Below are 20,478 nucleotides of genomic sequence, written 5' to 3'. Positions count from 1 at the left end.
TGTCCCATTGAGCTTTGGTTGCCAGAAGGTAATAGTTTGACTCATAGATTTTCTATCCTCTTTGCCAGTGCCACTCAATGCCAAACGTTCTGTGCAGCAGGATGTCACAAATAGAATTTATGTGTTCTCTTGCAGTCCATGATCAGTGTGTTTTGTATGGAAAGAGGTTTGTCTTTACATACCCTCGGACTGTGTATTCCAATTAAACAATTCAGCAGCAAGCTCTTTTGAGTTTTTAGTCAACTAGCTAGGAGGTTGGCTCTCAGGCAAACTTTAAACTGGGACAGGTTGTGTCTTCTAGCTGCCTGATGTCTCACACCTGGTTCCAAGTCTGGTTCAGAACTGATGCTTTGGAAAGCTTCGGTGGAACTGATGAGCAAACTGCTCTTAGCTGATCTTTTAAGCAGGCAAAGCACACATGGCTGTCTCACTATGTGGCTTTTCACAAGCTAATGGTCTTTTCCAAATATAGTGTGGGGTCATGTTGATTCCATGTACTGTGCTGAGGGGTAACATTTCTGAGGCCCGCCCAGTCCAGTTTGGACGGGGGTGGCCATTGTGATACAATGGGAGGTTGATAGTGGCCATTCACTTCCATCTGCCCCAAATTGAGTTTCAGCCTTCCCTTTTGTCCAGTATGAAATATAGAAACAGAAACCTGGAAACTCCACAAAGCGGAACTGTCCTGGATTTGCAGGGAGTGCAGTAACAGTTGGGACAAAGGACGGTTTTACCTGCCGGCAGCAATGGCGGCCTTTTGTTCCATTTCATCCCATTCCAAGCCTCATTAGTAATTAATTCCCAGGAAACACGTTGGATCGCTGGTGAGGCAGCCTCTGATTCACCCGCCATCATCGTCACCTCAGGCCTTCAATAATCCAGGTGCCGTTTTTAAAGGGCACCCATGTACAGAGCTAACTTTCCCTAAGGGAATCATGGATGCCAAAGGGGGGAAACATGCTACCCCCAAATTTAGTGATGACGTCCTCAGGTATCTACCTGATGCAGTGGAGGCCTGCCACGAAGTCCTCTACCTCTGCCCTGGGTGAAGACCAGCAAGCAAGGTCACCAATCCCACATGGGAGGCAGTGGCAGCGGTAGTCAGCGCCAACACCCTGCAAAAGCAAATAGCCACCGAAAAAGGATGCCGAAAGAGGATGAATAAACTCCTTCATTCTGCCAGAGTAAGTCACTCTTCTCTTCAGACACTCACAAATCCATCACACATCCACAGGGATCTCACTCACTGCCAGTTCAAGGGACATCACCATTCACTTTCTCACACACACCTTCATCTGCCCTATGGATCATGTCCACATCCTGTCCATGTCACCACTAACCACCCACACATGCCAGGCATGCTTATCATCTGGCCTGACAGGCGTCCTGCTTACACTCTCTCCATCTGTCTTCATGCAGGACAAGCTAGCACACAACAAAAGGGAGAGGTCGCAGACTGGTGGAGGAATGCCTGACACCAAGGTCCTCACAGACTTTGACAATAGAGTCATCCAGCTGGCCAGCGATGATGTGGACTGTTCCTGTGCTGACAGTGAAGTCAGCAGTGCTCAACCAAGTGAGGATCCAGCACTACAACATCCAGCAGACAACCATGCCGTGAGTGAGTTCCCCTGTTCCCCAGTCCTCTGCCATGCACTAATTATCTTTCTTGCTTTTGGAGGCACAGGAAGCAGCTGAAGAGGCCCATAAGCCAAGCCCTCGATTCAAGCCCCAAAGGCACCTCAAAAGAAGATACTGATGACATCCTCATTCAAGACCCATTCCAGCGCTTAGCCGAACCCTCCACCAGCGCAGAGACACACACCTCAATGGGACCTAGTTCTGGAATAGCCTTGGGGTCACAATCTGGTGAGCACATCGCTTTGTCTGATCCACAGCAGGTGGCAGCAGGGATTTCCCAGCTTTGCGGGACTCAGACGACTGCTGGAGACCAGAACTATGCTGATTACGAGTCAGATGAGGAGCCTCTGGGCTCAGTTGCTAAAGCTGCAAAGGCAAGCTCAGGAACATCAGGAAGGGATGTCCGCTGCACTCGTCACATTGCAAGGCACAATGGAGGAGTCTGTCCACCTTCAGGCTTAGGTGATAGCCGGCATGCCAATGCACCGAGGTCAACACTAGGCTAGCACCTGCCATGGAGACTTTGGACCAGGACTTTGGTCCTGCATTGCTGCATAGACTGAGCTCCATTGCTGATGCCATAGTTGGCCTCCAACAGTCTCAACGTGAGAGGTGTGTGGGGCAGTTCAATCTCACTCTATCTCCCCCTTCTCCTCAAAGAGTTAGCCAGAGGTCCTCAGGCACCCAAAGCGGGGAGGATCAGTAGGTGCACACCGTGGGGTCATCCACCATACGGGACTCTGGGAGTGTCCGGCCCATCCAAATCCCCTCTTCCTGTGACTCCAGCAGCTCCAGCTCCACAGGCCAAGGAGTTGCCACTGCCACACGAGTAGGAACCTGAAAGCAGGCCGGGGCCCTCCAGGTCTCAGCCCGCCGCCAAGGTCATCACAGGCAGGGTGTAGCAGCCAGCAGGCTGCCTCCACCTCTGCTGTGGATGGTGGGTGAGCACCAAGGTATAGCAGCAGGGGTTAGGAAGGTTAAGAAGGTGTAATTGCACAGTCTGGGCATGGGTGTTAATCACTTGTACTTAAAGTTCACTATTGTAAATAAATTCCCAAAAATGCCTCCTTGCCTATGGCTACTTGTTATAATGATTAGTGTTTGTGTCACTCAGATGTGAAACCTTGGTCCCTGCACAAGACAAAAGCAGGTGTCTCAGCCCAGGGCCTCTTCCCTGTGCAGTGTGTAACCTTCAGACCAAAGTGTTGGTCTGGCTTCACACTCACTGGACACATCAGTGATGCCTGCACCTTGATGGTGCTTGTCATTGCTACCGGAATGTTGGGGCAGGCATCACAGAGTTCCATCATTCTCTCTGTGTGCTCTCAGCACCTTTGAGGTGGGGTTGGCCCTCATCTCTTCAGCATCTGTGACTGCTGATGCTGTGCTCCTGAAGGGGATGGGTGCTGAAGGCTGATAAAGGATCAGGTGCTTTTAAAGTTTCATGGCTGCATCTCCATGATATGACCCTGATCACAGAGCACAAGTGAGCTGCCCTCAGCCAGACAGAAGTCAGACATTCACAGAGGCAGATGTGAAGATCTGTGGAATGTCCTTACTGCATGTCGTCGTCATCCTCCTGGAATCTAGCGACTATTTGAGCCTCCACTGCGTCTCCATGACATGAGCCTGAACACTGAGTGTATGTGCGCTGCCATCAGCCACACAGGAGTCAAATGTTCACGGATCCAAGGTGAGGATGTCAGGGCTGTCCTCACCGCATCTCATCATCATCCTCCATGAATCTTGCAGCTGTGAGGACCTCACAAGGGCACCTGCCTCATCTGGCAATGACCTCATCACTGTCATCTCCTTTGATTTCCTCCTCATCCACTTCCTCCTCAGCCAGGTCCTCCCCCCATTGCAGCGCCAGGTTGTGTAGTGCGCAGCAAGCTACAGTGATGCGTGACACCCTCAGTGGACTGTATTGCAGTGCTCCACTGGATCTCTCGAGGCACTAGAACCTCATTTTCAAAATACTATTGTTTCTCCACCAAAGTCCAGGTCGTGGCATAAGCCTGGTTATACCGTCACTCTGCTGCATCTGATGCACAGGCATCATCAGCCACGTCCTCTGTGGGTAACCCTTGTTCTCAAGGAGCCAACCCTACAGCCTCTGTGGACCCTGGAAGATGAGCCCTGCTGAGGATGCAGTAGTCTTGAACTCTCCCTGGGAATCATGCGTAGACCTGTAGGATGCATTCATGGTGGTTGCAGACCAGCTGAACACTCAGCAAGTGGAAGCCCTTGCGGTCGATGTAGTTGATCGCTTGTTGCCACAAAGATCTAAGTACCATGTGAGTGCAGTCGATGGCAGCCTGCGCCTGTGGAAAACCTGCACAAATCCCAGCGCTCTTGCTTCCTGGCTTTTCTGATCTTGGGCGAAATGCACAAAGTTCTGTGCCTTTGTAAAGATGACGTCCATGACCTCCTGGACACACTTGTGCATGGAGGCTTGCGAGATCCCACACGGGTCACCTATGGAATGGAAGGATCCACTGGCATAAAAATTGAGTACCACTGTCTCTTTCACAGCCACTGGCAGTGGGGTGCCCTCCATGTCCCCGTGGCGCCAAATCTTGCAGCAGGTGGCAAACATGGCTGACCAGTTCCCTAGTTCCCATGCACAGTCTTCAGCGACACTGGTTCCAGTCATCTGCAGGAATGGCAGGCACCGTCTAAAGACTGTGGGTCTATCGAGGCACCTACGAGTGACGGCTCTCTGTGGATCTTCAGCTGCATACGTAGCCGTCCTTGCAACCTCTTCATCTTGAGGGAGGTTCTCCTTCCTTTGCCGAGCCAGGCGCCTCCGCTCCCTGTTCTCTGCTCCCTGTAAGCCATGAGTCATACCGCTAAATTACCAGGCTCCATGAACCTGATGTTCTCCTCCTGCAGAATCAAAGAGAGAGGTGCACGGGTTAGTACGTGTCTTAAGAACCTCTCTTGGTTAAGTCTGAAGGCCCCTTTACACATGCAGGAGAATGCTGGCCACCTCTTGGATGACCGGTGTGTAGTGTGCTCGTTGGATGTCCGAAACTGCACCCATCTCTGCCCCATTCCAGTTGACCGATTGGCAGCAGCTTTGGCCATTGGACTACATGCTGTGCTCTCAGCTTAGGTGCAGGCATTCTCCTAACTCACACTGCAAGGCTGCTCTGTTAGCTTGAACCATGAAGGATGCCGGTCTGAACCTGAATAAATAAGTTGCAAAGGGGCTGTGAGCACCTCCGTCAGTGACTGTGCCATGGCCGCCTTTCACAAGGGGATTCTACAACGTGCCCAGTCGGCCAATTGCTCTGCTGCCTCCTAAACTCACATTAATTTGCTGTCTGTGCCTGAGGGGTGAAAGGTTCTGGAGTATTTGGTGGCACATTCATGGTTTTGCGTTGCTTGAGTGGGCAGAAAAGCTTCAGGGGCCCGACTCCAAGCACATCAAGGGAGCTGCTGCTGAACGGTCTCAGCTGCAGAAGAATGCTCACTTTTGACAAACTTTTCCAAGTGCGTGGCCGCTTCCCTCATGCCCTCTCCCGCCACGCACCCACCCTCCCCCCGGCACGTGATTGTGTGCTTCCTCCAGTCTGTACTGCCTTGCCCCCACCCCCTCCCCCACCACCCCACTGGCCTGACCCGCACTGGAGCCCTTGCCCCAGCTCCACACTGAGAGCCAGCTGGGAAAAAGTGACTTGCCCATGCCCGCCCCCCCACTCCGAATGCACGGTGTCTCTTCCTTGATGTCCTATGGGTGACGCTGGTGAGCACTGCACAAGGTTGCGTGCACTCACCTACGAGTTCCCCTCAAAGTTCAGGTCACCAGGTGCATGTTGCTTCTGTACAGTTGTGAAACTCTGACATGCCTGGGGGTGGAGGAGTGTAAAATCAGGAATCAGTTGCAGACTTGGGCTGGGTTTTTCCAGCCCTGCCATGGCAGGATCTACCACAGTGGGTGTGCTGGGCCAGCCCAAAATCCATTGCCTTTCGGCGGGACTGGATAAGCCTGGCGGTGGGTGGGGCTGGAAACTCCTGGCCTTGGTTTCTCAGGACCTGCTCAGTTATCAGAGCCAGATTCTGTTGGCTTACTTGTAAAGCTGGACTGATGTCTAGCACAAAGGGTACATTTTTCGTGTCACACAGGGAGTAGACAATGTTCTTACAACGATATATTCAGGGCTGTTAGTTTCATTAGTGGGAGATGTACTGCATTTTATGAGCTTAGTTCTTGTGAAAGTTTGATACTCAAAGTGAAGACTGAGCTCATTAAAACCTTTCGTGCTTAACATCTTGCAGATTTGTTCAAGTAACCACTGAGATTTCTTGTAGAGAAAATTGGATTATGCTTCCAGCTCCCCCACCCCCCCCCCCACCTCACCACCCCCCGCCCCCCAACACCACCAGAAACTTAGCATTGGTGATTTATGTAAGGCATTAATGGCCTGGTAGGAAACAGCAGGACAGCAACTCAGCTTGTAACAACAACAGAGAATAAAACACACCTAATTTGTCTGTTCCTGTATGAATTAATAGGATTCATGACCCAGCCAATAAATTGCATGGTCCAGGCCACAGACAGGCATCTGGGTCACATGCCGATGCATGCAACTGTTCCGGAATACCACCGTTCCCGGGATCTCGCACTGAGACATCACAGACTCTTCACAGTCAGATCCAAATTCCTTTAGATTACTAAATTGTCCAGATGTCCTCCCTCAGGAGGAAAAAAGCAGCCAGTATCTTTACAATCACTGGGGCAGTGTTGTCGGGGGTTGGTGAGGTGTTGGGGGTGGGGGGGAAATGCTATTCTCTCCGAGCATGCTAGTGCTGATAATTTTAGATTTTATTATAAGTTCAAACAATTTCAGCCTGAGTCTAAGTTCACTGCAGTTATCAGTAGCATGATCACTTAAGTAGCTGTATACTTGGTAATGCTTCTTCAGTTTCCTCCTTTCAGTTACCCGATTCAAAAAGATGTTTTTTTTTTAAATCAGATCGACTTATTGAATTTCCTTGTCTATTTTTACAAATAAATATTTATAAATATTTAAATTTTCATCCATTTTCCGGTTTCCAACAGTAAATGGTAGAAATGACAATCGGCAATGTTACTATGCAAAGCCTTGGCACACTAGGATGGAATTGCTCGCTCTGCTGCTCTATAATGTTTATAAAGCTATTGGTAATAAAGCGGTTAATGTTGGGCAAAGGCAAGTGCTGTAAGTGCGTGAACGTTGATAACACTCCTGACTGGAGTTTCTAGGCTTGAATGTGCCCTGCAAAAGTAAATAAATTTAAATTGGACCTGGAGCAGCAGCAACTTATTTTTAGTATCAAAACACCAATACCACTCGCCCTATGAATAATAAAGTAAGCTTGATTTTCCCACTGCTGGAAGGAGGATCTCGTGTTCATGTTACAGATAAAATTATGTCAGGAGAAACGAAAAATGATTCAGACCAGGGTTTTCCTTGAATATTGATGCTATTGCTCCATTTTGCTATGTAGTCTCTCTCTCTCTAACAGGTTAAGCCCATTTCCACTCCAGTGTAAGAGATTTTTTGACAAAAAATTTTTGCAAACATTTACACATCTTCAAGTTATGAGTTTATTTCTAATAGGTTTCAAAATGACAGCATGCAGCAGCGGTTTTGAGCTCTTACCACTCAAACAGGGTGAAATCTCATAAAAACACACGGCCAATGGGTTGAAATCACACCCTGCAGTATTAATGGCGAATGCAATGTGTTTGGATAAAATTCCTTTAAAATAATTGGGCAAATTCCAAACAAAACACATGGCAAACAATGCAATCTAAACTTCCCACTACTGATAGGCCACATGGAGATATGTTAAGGGAGTGCAGTAAGTTATTTCATAATGCATGGCATAATCCTTAAAATCTGATGAGTTTGGCAGCACCAGACTTTCCTACGGCAGGTGTGAGGAAGTGTCGGGTAGGCGGGAGGGGGTGTGTCTCTCAATTAGTGCAGGTTAGCAGAAACTCTGGTCACAGCACGTAAATGGGGTTTCTGCCAGTCTGCTGCCAAAGTTATGGTGCAGCCAACTGGGAGAGCTCCTGGTATAAATCAATGCCATGATTAATCCTTACCCTGCTGAACAAATAATAATCATACAGCTGACAGACACAACATATGGAAAAGATGATGACCTAAGTTCAGTTAGACATCAAAGAAATCATGTATGACAATAGGATTATGTTCCAATATGTGCTCAGTTTGATATATGGTAAACAAAACAACCTAAACTTGCATAGCTAATGGACCACTGACAGATATATTAAGCCATCATCAAGATGCAATCAACTGATCTTTTTTTAATCTCTGCTATATCTCTTTATTAAGTAGCAACCTTGAATTAGTTACTTAATTCATATATGTATGTGTGCTTGTACATGCATGTTGTATATAACTGAGCTGGAATGCTTGTTGCAAGGTTTGAAATTAAGACTGATCCCTTCACCTTTTTGTAAAATACATAAAGAAACAGATGGTTGCTGACTAAACAGATACCAGGCCTGGCAGAAGTTAGATGGGAGCTGTGTGTTCTAGTCAGGGAGCCGTAGGTCCATATGTGAGTCTCACTTGAATATCATTTTCACAAGCTGCAGGAACCATCAAAGCCATGTCTTAAATTCTAACAATGCCATGTTATAGCACTTGGTGTATGGCATGTAGGAGGCATTTTATGAATTGTGTAGGCCTTTAGCTCAGTAGGAAGCAGAGAGAAACATTTCAATTTATATAAAGTGTCATCATTTAATCACCTAAGATTTTTACCGACCACATAAATGTGAGATATAGGGCAGAATGTTTCTCTTGACGGGCAGGTATGCACCTGACCCGAACGAGTGTAAAATGACGTGCAACAATGTCGGGCAAGCATCCTGATGCCATCGCGCACTAGCGCAATATTTTGATCAGCGGGCAGGCGCAGGAGTCGGCAGTACACCTGCTGACAATCAAGCAGCCTATTAAGACCCTTAGTCAATTATTTGACTCAAATTTTTCATTGCCCATCCAACCAATTGGCTGGCAGGTGGGTGAAAAGGCTAAAACAAAAACAGAAATACCTGGAAAAACTCAGCAGGTCTGGCAGCATCGGCAGAGAAGAACAAAGTTGACATTTCGAATCCTCACGGCCTTTCAACAGAACTAAGTAAAAATAGAAGAGGGGTGAAATATAAGCTGGTTTAAGGTGGGGGTGGGGGGAGAAGTGGGGTGGGGGGGGTGGTGGTGGTCGTAGGGACAAGCAAGCAGTGATAGGAGCAGATAACCAAAAGATGTCACAGACAAAAGAACAAAGAGGTGTTGAAGGAGGTGATATTATCTAAAAGAATGTGCTAATTAAGAATGGATAGCAGGACAAGCAAGGGACAGATAGCTCTAGTGGGGGTGCGGTGAAATAAGACTAAAAGGGCATAAAAGGTATAGATTTAAAAATAATGGAAATAGGTGGGAAAAGAAAAATCTGGTGAAAAGGCTAAGCGGCCTTTGCATTTTTGGCAAAACATCATCCACAGGTGGGATGAGGTTTCGACCGATGATAAAAAAAAATTTTAAATTTTTGCACTCATATTTAACATGTCCCTGCTCATGTGAGAGAGTCACATGACAGGGTCACATGAGGGGACGTGTTTTCATTATTTTTAATATCTTTATTTTTATGGTTAATAATCTTCAAGTTCCCTGAGACAGCTCTGTGCCTCAGGGAGCTTTTACTACACGCATCCCCACGTATGTGCACACTTCTGTGCTTGCGCTCCTCCCACCCCCACCCTGGCATTGCTGAGCGCTGCACCACGCATGAAATCCATGTCAGGGCCCAATCACCCCCGGGCCTGCCCGCCATACCTGCCCGATGGGGGCAAAATGCTGCCCATAATCTCTGATATAGCATGCTTATGCCAAACTTAGTGAGGCAAATATTCTGCCCCCACCCACCCGCCAACCCTCAACCATCCCCCCTCCTCCCTCAGCTGCCATGTGCCAGACTGGAACAGCACAGTTAAAAAGCACATTGCTAATATCCAGCCCCAAGAGCATGAATATATCCTGTCACGAACCATCAACATAGCATGATAGCAATCCTGCTGCAGGTCATGGGTTTCAACATCAAATGAAGCCATATGGGTAGAAATAAAAAAACACACTGTTGGGTGAGTGCTATAGGCCCCCCAACAGTCAGGGAGAGATAGAGGATCAAGTATGTAGTCAAATTTCAGAGAAGTGTGAGAATAAGAAAGCAGTAATAGTTGGGGATTTTAACTACCCAAATATTAACTGGGATAATTTTAGTGTGCAAGGTAAGGAAGGAGCAAAATTCCTAAGCTGCATCCAGGAGGACTTTTTTAGCCAGTACTTAGAAAGCCCAACAAGGGAGGGGGCAGTCCTGGACCTAATATTTGGAAATGAACCCAGTCAGATGGAAGGCGTATCAGTGGGGGAGCATTTTGGAGATAATGACCATAACTCAGTTAGATTTAGGATAGTTATGGAAAAGGATAAGGCTGGGCTGGGAATAAAAGTTCTAAACTGGGGAAAGGCGAATTTTACTATGAAGAGATACAATTTGTCCCACGTGGACTGGGGGCAGCTACTTGCAGATAAAACTATGTCAAAGCAGTGGCAGGCATTCAAGGAGGAAATAGCAAGAGTACAGGGTAAATATATTCCTATAAAGACAAAGGGAGGGACCAAGTCCAGAGAACCCTGGATGTCAAGGGACATAAGGGTCAGGATTCAGAAAAAAAGAGAAGCTTATGGTAAATACCAAGGGCTCAAAACGGCAGAGTCCCTAGAAGAGTATAAGAAATGCAGTGGGGAGCTTATAAAGGAAATTAAGGAAGCTAAGAGAGTGCATTAGAAAGCATTGGTGTGTAGAATAAAAGAAAACCCAAAGGGGCTTTTTAAATATATAAAGAGCAAGAGAATAACTATGGAAAGAGTAGGGCCAATTAGGGACCATGGAGGTAATCTGTGTATGGAGCCGGAAGATGTGGGTACAGTCCTCAATGAATACTTTACGTTGGTTTTCACAATGGAAAAGGACAACGCAGGTATGGACATCAGGGTAGAGGACTGTGAAATATTAGAAGAAATTAACATACAGAGAGGAAGTACTAGTGAGTTTAGCAGTCTTATAAGTGGATCGGATCAGATGTATCGTAGGCTGTTGAGGGAGGCAAGGCAGACTTACTATCAGGGGCCCTTGCAGTAATTTTCAAGTCCTCTCTGGCCACAGGTGAGGTGCTAGAGGACTGGAGGACTGCTAACATTGTCCCATTATTAAAAAAGGGAGGAAGGGATAGACCAGGAAATTACAGGCCAGTCAGTCTAACCTCTGTGGTGGGAAAGTTACTAGAAGGAATTCTGAGGTACAGAATATATCTGCACTTGGAGAGACACAGATTAACCAGGGATAGTCAGCATGGATTTATTAAGGGAAGGTTGTGTTTGACAAATCTGATCAAATTTTTTGAAGAGGTAACCAGGAGTGTTGATGAATGTAATGCATTTGATGTGGTCTACGTGGACTTTAGCAAGGCTTTTGATAAGGGTCCCTCATGGCAGACTGGTCAAGAAAGTAAGAGCCCATGGGATCCAAGGCAAAGTGATACGTTGGATCCAAAATTGGCTGAGAGGCAGGAAGCAAAGGGTGATGGTAGAGAAATGTTTCTGAGACTGGAAGTCTGTTTCCATTAGTGTTCTGCAGGGCTCGGTGCTGGGGCCCTTGCTGTTTGTGGTGTACATAAATGATCTGGACTTAAATGTAGGGGGTTTGACAAAGGAGTTCATGGATGACACAAAAATTGGTAGGGTAGTAAATAGTGAGAAGGATAGCCGTAAACTGCCTTAAACTTGAGAGGTGACCTGATAGGGGTGTATAAGATTATGAGGGGCATAATAGGGTGGATAGGAAGGTACTTTTTCCATTAGTAGAGGGGTCAATAACCAGAGAGCATAGATTTAAGGTAAGAGGTAAAAAGCTAAGAGGGGAGTTGAGGAGAATTTGTTTCACCCAGAGGGTGATGGGAGTCTGGAATGCTCTAGCTAAAAGGGTGGTTGAGTCAGAAACTCTCGTAACATTTAAAAAGTATTTAGATATTCACTGGTGTTGCCATAGCCTCCAGTGCTTTGGGCCAAGCGCTGGAAACTGGGATTATTGTTGTCAGATCTTTGTTGACCAGCGTGGACACGATGGGCTGAATGGCCTCCTTCTGTGCTGTAGACATCTATGAGAGAAGAGGGGGGTGGGGGTGGGGGGGTAACATCAGACCTCCAGATGTATGTTAAGTCTGCAAAATCAGGCAAACTGGCTGCTGATGGTGATCAACAGCCTAAAGGCCCAAATTGTACGCAAACATCCTGGGACCAGTCAAGAATAACATTTAATCATTTCTTATCTGCAACTATCCCCATAACAACCAACCCATATTTACTGGCATAACATTATGCGCAAATAATTACTGTGTAAAACTAGCTCATACTTGACTTTTGGGAACAATCAAGTATTAACTACAAAAAAATGAATGATTATTGGCAGGCGTTTTTCAGAACCTCACTGCAGGTTTCAGATGGAGCCAGTGAGTTCTGGTTCCTTCTTTTAAGTACTGGGCTTGCCTTTTTGCCTTCATTGAAATAGGGTAATCAATACTTCAGAGAATGTTGGAAAGCGTTAGCAGTAGGAATTGGAAGGTGTTTAATCTATGCATTGATTTTTATCAAAATTTCTTAGCCCTGATCTACAGTCTCCAGAGAATAATAGCTAACGCTCTGAAAATTTGCAGTAATGTCAGTCCATGAAATAAGATGAATATTGATTAACTCCAAATTTTCAATGCTGTTGAAAGCCAAGGAAAATTGCAATCCCCAAATGAGGAGCTTCCAGTAGTCTTTATTATCTTTTTACCTATACAGACCTCTTTAACTCTCTGCTGTCAGACAATATACAGATAATTGCTCATTCGCAGCAGGTTCATTTTGTTAAGGAGAAACTTCATTTTGTGTGTGATTGCTGTTGCCAGATCTTTTTCACTTTTCCTGCAGTGGAGCTGCATAAGCCAACCACCCTTTTACCCCAGTCAATTGAAGTCCCTTTTTGAGGTCAACTCTAGCGCTTCCTGTAAGCCTTGTGTTAACTTCCTGTTATACTTTAGCTATCCTGGTTGAATAGTGCAAAACAGGCTTAAAGCAAGTTGGCAGCTGGCTTTTCCTTTCCATTGAAGAAAATCAGATGTGGTATAAAGCAGGCTGCTGATTCACTGTTGCCTGTTTTCACCCCTTGCATTTTAGTATCCACTCTGATTCACTGCGAGCAAAGAAAGAAAAGAAACTATTGCATCAAATAGTACCTTTCACAGCCATGAGATGTCTCATAGCACTTTGCAACCAATAGAGAAGTTTTGAAGTGTTGTTACTGTTGTAATGTGGGAAATGCTAATATTTGCACAGCAAGCTCCCATAAACAGCAATGTAATGACAAAATAATCTATTTTTATGATGTTAACTGAGGGATAAATATTGGCCAGGCCACCAGGATTAGCTCACCTACTCTCCTTCAAAATAGTGCCATGAATCATCCACATCCACCTGAGAGGGCCCTCAGTTGAACACCTCATCCAGAAGACTGACAGTGCGGCATTCCCTCAGTACTACGCTGGAGAGTCAACCTTAAATTCTTGCATTCCAAATCTGTGGTGACATTTTAACTCACTTGCAGAGAGTTAACATTAGGCCCCAATGTGACTTCAGCACATAACCCTCTGATTCAAAGGTAAGAGCACTGCCAACTGAGCCACAGCTGACTCACAACAGGGAGACCCATTAGTCCATGTAAAAGTTTTTGAGGCATCTGTCACAGTGTCGATGTCCCATCTCAGTGTTCGAAGTATGAAACGAAAGAGAAAGATAGGCAGCTACATCTTGCTCAGGTCAATGAGGTTAATTGATTTTGCTGAGGTACACCTGCAAAATGACCAGGAGTCAGGCAGTTACACACACCGTCACTCTCCAAACTTCCTTCACCACAGGAATTAATCTGCAATTGTCCCAAGGATGTTTACTGCCAAAAGCTATTAAGGCCTTAAAGGGATGGTCCACATTAAAAACAGCTCCACTTTAGCAGCTGGATAGTGTGTTACAGCAGAATAATACATTACATTCTGCATGTAAACTCCTGTCATTACAATGCAGCTTGTCATTCAACCTACTATGAACATATCCACAGGCGAGCCAATAATAAGAATAAATGACTTTGTGATCCCATGGTGTTAAGTGATGAATGTTATGAAAAAGTAGCTCAGTGAGCTTCAAAAATCTATAGCACAATTTACTAGGAACTCAGTCAGTTATTTCATTTGGATGATCCTAGCTTCCTTATTATATCACATTTTTCATTGGAACAGAACAAAAAATGTTTATAAAAGGAATAAATTTCTTCCATTGTAAATTCTGTCCCTATTTACCTACAGCAATAGACAAACCTTTAATGCATAGCAAAGTAACCTGAAATTCATTTCTCCCAGGCATTGCCATTTGCGTTAATTTTCATTAAAGTAATTGTCCTTGATTTTTTTTTAATGCAGAATGCAACATCTGGTAAAGCAAAAGTTTGCTACTGATTGTAGGAAATGTGCATGTGCCATCGAGTGGGAAACCTACGAATGGATATTAACTTCCGGTGGGGGTCATGTGGGTGAACCCCGAGACAAATGCTAAATCCTCCGGCCCTCTGCAGGGTGAAGCAGGAGAGATTTTAAATCCCAGGACTTCTCTGCACAGGCCTTGGCCAGTCTCCTGCCCCCTGACCCCCAAATACAGTGGGGAATGCTATCTGGTTGGTGGGTGAGAGCAAGATTTTGGGCAATGGGAGGCTGACATGCCTGAAATGTAAGGGTATTAAGGTTAGACAGGGGGAAGGAAGTCCTGGGCAGTTGATGCCCAAAATTTTTTAGTGTAGCCTGGAAGAGCACTTCTGCTCCTCTGGCTCATAAGGTAACAAAACAAAAATATAGTTTTTCTAGGCCCCCTGTTAGATCCGTTTACTGCCTGGTAGAGAAGCCAAAATGGCTTCCCTGTTTGCCCTCCGATGATATAATCATTGCCTCTCCTACATATTTAAAGAAAGACTGCCTATAGCTTCCATCAGATGTCCCACTCACCACTTAAAAGAGCAAATTAGCACTGCAACCCATTTTAAGATTGGAGGAAATAAGTCACTGTGTCCATTTTACTTGGCCATTCATCTGGCTTCCACTGAGCAGGGTTAATATCAGTCCACTCTGGCCCAGTATCAAATTTCCAGTCTCAGCTGAAGAGGTCAATTGGGGTTGTCAAGTTGTGAAGCAGGTTCTCAATTACAACATCCTACAGAGTCAAGGGGTCTATAGTGAACAACAAAAATATTGGTGGGGTGGCACTGCCTCAGGTTGGTTTTTGCATCTTTATTGGTTATTCACAGTGGACAGCTGGAGGCAATGGATAATTCCATGCGCAGGGCCCAGCCTATCCTATTGCATATCCCAGTTATGCCCATAACGAGGCAATAGCTGCACACAAACATATTTTATTTTCAAATTCATGCTGTTCTGAGATATTGCTAATGCCCTCATTTGGATACTTTGCTTCAGTAGAATGCAGGCACAAACTGGCTAGTTTCAAACCTGGCGATTGCAATGGTCCATCAAACTATATCTAACAGTTTGAGCAGATGAAGTCAGAGTGACAAACAAATTCCATGGTTGTGCTGAAAAGCTGCGTGCAGCCTGGAAATCCCTGCTGTTACTAGTTGTTGCTTTCACACATGATGCTCTGTACTTATTCCTGGCTTCCTGCTTTCCTTCCAATTAGGCCATCAAATCTGCTGCTTGACCGGAGCAACACAGACGTTACAGCTTTCCGCTCCGTGGGTGACTGGCTTGACGGTGTCCGGATGGGACAATACAAGGATAGTTTCACGGGGGCAGGATATAGCTCCTGCGACATGGTGGCAAAATTGGCCTCAGAGTAAGACACTTTTTCTTTCTCAGTGACAGTACAACATTTTGAAGAGGTTAAACAAACTGTAGAAATAAGTGCTAGAGTCTATAAGTGACTTGAGTACTGGAATGCATGCATCCGACTGCTAGTGTCATACTAACTTTGAATTTGCAAGCATCTTATAGCACTAAACTCAAGATACTATTTCACCATTGAGGCTTCCTATCTGGCTTTAATGATTGAAATACTACTACCAAGGCAAGCCGATGTCATTGCTTAAGGTTGTGCAGTGCTGGAAAGAATTGGAATCAATCGATACCTTGCTCATGTGATACCTGGGGCGACAGTGATGTAGTGGTAATGTCACTGCACTGATAATCCTGAGACTCAGGCAAGGGTTCAAATCCCACTATAGCAGCTGGAAATTAAATTCAGTTAATAACCTGTAATTGAAAAGCTGGTCTCAGTAATGGTGATCATGAAATCATTATTGTTTGATGTAAAAATCCATCTGGTTCACTAGTGTTCTTCAAGCAAGGAGATCTGCTGTCTTTACCAGGTCTGGCCTACATGTGACTCCAGACCCACAGCAATGCCGTTTGGCTCTTAATGGCCCTCTGAAATGGTTTGGCGGGATGGGCAACAAATGCTGGCCTTGTCAGCGATGCCCACATCCCATGAAAGAATAAACTGAAATTAACCAAGTAAAGATCATTCAGCAGTTAAGTAAAATGAGAAAGACAGAACTGAATTGTATGTAAAGGAACATTTTGGGCCTGATTGATGGTCAGGTGAACACCAAGTTCACAGAATTGTTGCATGCAGAAGGAGGCCATTCGGTCTATCGTGTCTGCACCCGCTCTCAGAATGAACAATTCGCATAGTCCCATTCTCTTGCATTCTCCCCGTAACCCTGCACATTGTTCTTCTCCAGATAACAATGTAATTCCCTTCGGAATGCCTCGATTGAACCTGTCTCCACCACACTCAGCCAGCGCTTTCTAGGTCTTAACCACTCACTGTGTGAAAAAGTTTCTCCTCGTATCCATTGCTTCTTTTGCCAATTACCTTAAATCTATGCCCTCTCATTCCCGATCCTTCAACGAGTGGGAATAACTTCTCCTTATCCATTCTGTCCAGACCCCTCATGATTTTGAATATCTCTATCAGATCTCCTCTTAGCCTTCCCTTCTCCAAGGAAAACAGTCCTAACGTCTCCACTCTATCTTCATAACTGGAGTTTGGCACTATTCATGCAAATCACCCTCTCCAATGCCTTCACATCTTTCCTAAAGTCTTTTCTTATTGGTTCGTGGGATGTGTGTCATTGGCTAGGCCAGCATTTATTGCTGATTTCTAATTGTCCTTATTCAGAATGCATTTAAAAGTCAACCACATTACTGTTGGTCTAGAGTCACATGTAGACCAGACCAGGTAAGGACAGCATATTTCACTCCCTATAGGACATTAGTGAACTAGGTGGGTTTTTACAACAATTGGCAATGGTTTAATGGCCATCATCAGATTTTTAATTCCAGATTTTTATTGAATTCAAATTTCACTATCTGCCAGGGTGGGATTCGAACCCTGGTCCCCAGAGCGTTAACCTGGATCTCTGGGATACTGTCTGTTGCCTCTTCAAAAAAGCTCCAGCAAGTTAATGAAATATGATTCTCCCTTAAGAAATCCATGCTGGCTTTCCTCAATTAAGCCACATTTGTCCATCTGACTATTAATTTTGTCACGAATTATTGTTTCTAAAAGTTTCCCCAGCACTGAAGTTAAACTGACTGGCCTGTAGTTGCTGGCCTGTGTTGGCTTTTTCTGCGATTTCTCAGTTCCACTGCTATAAAAGGATAGCCCATTCGTACTCCGTGTCCAGGCTGACATCTGAGCAATGATTACTTGAATGAGAATTGGAGATGTCCTTTCTCCTGTAGAGTTTCTTTGCAAACGTTGCAGATAAAATAGTTAATGGGAGATTTCAACAATGGAATTTAGACACTTTTGCGATGGTCCCACATGAATTGCCTTAGCTGAGCCTAAGCTGTGGGTGCTTATACATGCTATTTGTCTGATTTTCTGAATCCCTCTTTACAATAATGAAAACTTGTATTTATATACTGCCTTTAATGTAGTAAAATGTCCCAAGGTGCTTTACAAAAGCATTATCAAGCAAGGATTGACACTGAGCCATGTATTAGCGTAGATGAACAAAAGCTTAATCAAAGAGGTTTAAAGGAGTGTCTTAAAGGAGGAAAGGGCGGCAGCGAGGCAAAGAAGCTCAAGGAGGAAATCTCAGTGTTTAGGGCCTAGGCACAGACCATTAGTGGAGCCACTAAAATCCGGGATGCTGAAAAGGCTGGAATTGGAGGAGTGCAGATATCTCGGAGGGTTGTGGAGCTGGATGAGATTACAGGTTTGGGAGGAGTGAGGCAAAAACAAGGGTAAGAATTTTAAAATCAAGACGCTGCTTGACCGGGAGTCAGAGGTGGCATTTTGGAAGCAAACTATTGGATATAGAGTCCCTGAAACTAATGTGCTGTTCAAAAACCTGAGGACTGTAATTTTTATACATGATTAAATAGATAAAGGTATGGCACTTTTCACAACCTTATCCTCAGAATGGCCTCAAGCACTTTGCAAACCATGAAGTACTTTTGAAGTGTAGTCACTGGTTATGTTGTACACCCACAAACACACACAGAACCCACAGAATCTTCCACTATTATCTCTGCCTTTCACTGTTTCTTCACTAATGCAATCAGAGGACCAGGTCGGCTGCACACTCCCACAGAGGTATGAAGGTGGTGCCCTGGTTTTCAGAGGCAGTCAGCTCATGGTACTGGGCCCAGGGGCTTTGCAACTCTGATAAAAGAGCTTAAATTGACACACTTAACCCTCCAAGTCCTGTGAAAAACATTAACTGAACATTATGTTTCCGTAATAATTATAAACTGAAATGGAGAAACCAGTGTTTTTGATTGAGCATGAAGCTCCCTGGCCTTTGTGGGTTTGAGCTGCCTTAATCTGTTATTGCATTCCTTTTGGTTCTTTGATTGTTTTATTATTAATTTTCTTTAAAAGCATTCTGCTTCAAAGGCATCTTGAGCTACCAATAAATCTGCCTTGCAAAACAACTGACTTAACCTTACTATAAATGTCTACAATTTTATGAATAAAAGCTAACCACCTAAGTACTGGCAGCAGCATTTAAAGATGATATTGTTTTAATGTACCATTTGACTAGTCTTTTCTCCATCCATTTTGAGGCCTGAGCCTCATGAACTTGGGACCAGTGGTCTGCAGAGGACCAATGAGTGTCCCTTAGCAGCTCTTTGCTCTTTGCCACTGTGACATTGAGTGGCCTGTCTGCTATCCATAGTTTTCGGGTTGGGGTGGAGTGGTGGGGGGTTGGAAGTTCCACTCAAGAGAATGGCGAGAATAGAGGGAGAACCAAGTGTGGTGAATGCCCATTTGTGGAACTTCGGGGATTACTATTGCTACTCCAAGCACCACAAAAATAAATTCAAACTTACTCTGTGGCCTTCACCTTGTCTGGGCTACCAGCTGAAACTTTACCAGGTGGGCATGATTCAAACTCTATCCAACTGAGCCCTACAATGGCAAATAAGGCCCCAGGTCTGTCACAGGATCACGATTCACATCCGAGAAAGAGTATATCGCCTTGATTCAGGTGAGCACTCCAACTGCATGGCGGGAGTTCCTTAGTAATATAGTATTGGCCTCACCGTAGATAGGAATGGGACAATGAATTGTAGCTCCACCACTTGCAGGGGCATACTAACCCTTTTCTGCCAGCTGGAAGGCCTCCAAATCTCCCCCATTGAATTAGACATAGAAACCCTCCCAGCCAGCTCTCTCATTGGTTAAGAGAGTTCTGAATTAGTTCATCATTTTCTCTTGCTCTTTTGGTTTTCCTTGAGAGGCCAATGGCATCGGATTGAACAGCAAAGGAAAACCATCTTTAAAAAAAATGGAACAAATGTGTAGCATTGATCCATTATACAGTGCATTCGAGATAAACATGTATTGGATCTAAATATAAGCTGCAGCGCATTAAACCATTGCCCACTGTCTCCATCTGTAGCCAAATATGGTTCCAAGCATAAGGCTTAATAGATAATCTCAACCCAGCCATGAAATGTTTCCAATTTTTAATACTCAGTAGAGTGATCATGGTTAATCCACTACCAGACTTCACTTGAGAGCACATGCACATTTCAGAATGTTGATCACCTTTGTGTACTTCTTTCAGCTTACATTTATTACATTTGGTCTGAGTTGCCACATAAATGGGATAAAATGGCTGTGGTACAATTTGTGAATGAGCTATTTTTCTCCATTGTTTCTGGTTATCCAAATCCAAGGATCTAATTTCTCGGTGAACTGATACTGTTTATAAGGATGCCAAGGCAAGAGGAAATGGTAGTTATTATTACATGGACGGAGCATCAGATATCAATGAAACAGAATCACTTACTAAGTGCAAGTCATAAAACCTGCCTAACATTTAGTGCTGACTGCTTAATGGAATCACTCAGCCAAGAGATTTAAATTGGCTCTGTAAGTCCAGACAACTCTCTTGAAGTAAATCATCATCTCAGCACCATTCTTCAAATACTAGGACAGTTCAAATTAAGTCACTTGTTGAATTACAAGTGGGTTTGCAACCAGGCCCTCTGAGTAGGAACAGCTTAGGCAGGTGATTAAAATTGTTATAGAAGACTTAGGGTTCCTTTTCCGCTACCTTCCCACAGGCCACCATCTTAACACAGAGCACAAAATCTATGCCGATAAAAAGATTTGGACCTCTTAAGTTCTGGTT

The 20,478-nt window shown here is 44.9% G+C and overlaps 1 protein-coding gene across 2 annotated transcripts in view; it reads left to right on the top strand.

Moving 5' to 3' along the window:
- The window catches only part of epha3 (eph receptor A3), a 269,035-nt gene that overhangs the window by 237,937 nt on the left and 10,620 nt on the right, over positions 1-20,478 (top strand). For both annotated transcript variants that reach the window (XM_041210805.1, XM_041210804.1), the window contains exon 16: positions 15,501-15,656. In XM_041210805.1, the coding sequence (XP_041066739.1) occupies positions 15,501-15,656 (156 nt within the window). The remainder of the gene's footprint in view (positions 1-15,500; positions 15,657-20,478) is intronic.

This window comes from Carcharodon carcharias, chromosome 18, assembly GCF_017639515.1.
Source record: "Carcharodon carcharias isolate sCarCar2 chromosome 18, sCarCar2.pri, whole genome shotgun sequence".
In the NCBI taxonomy this organism is placed as follows: domain Eukaryota; kingdom Metazoa; phylum Chordata; class Chondrichthyes; order Lamniformes; family Lamnidae; genus Carcharodon; species Carcharodon carcharias.
This window is presented reverse-complemented; position numbering and strand designations above follow the sequence as displayed.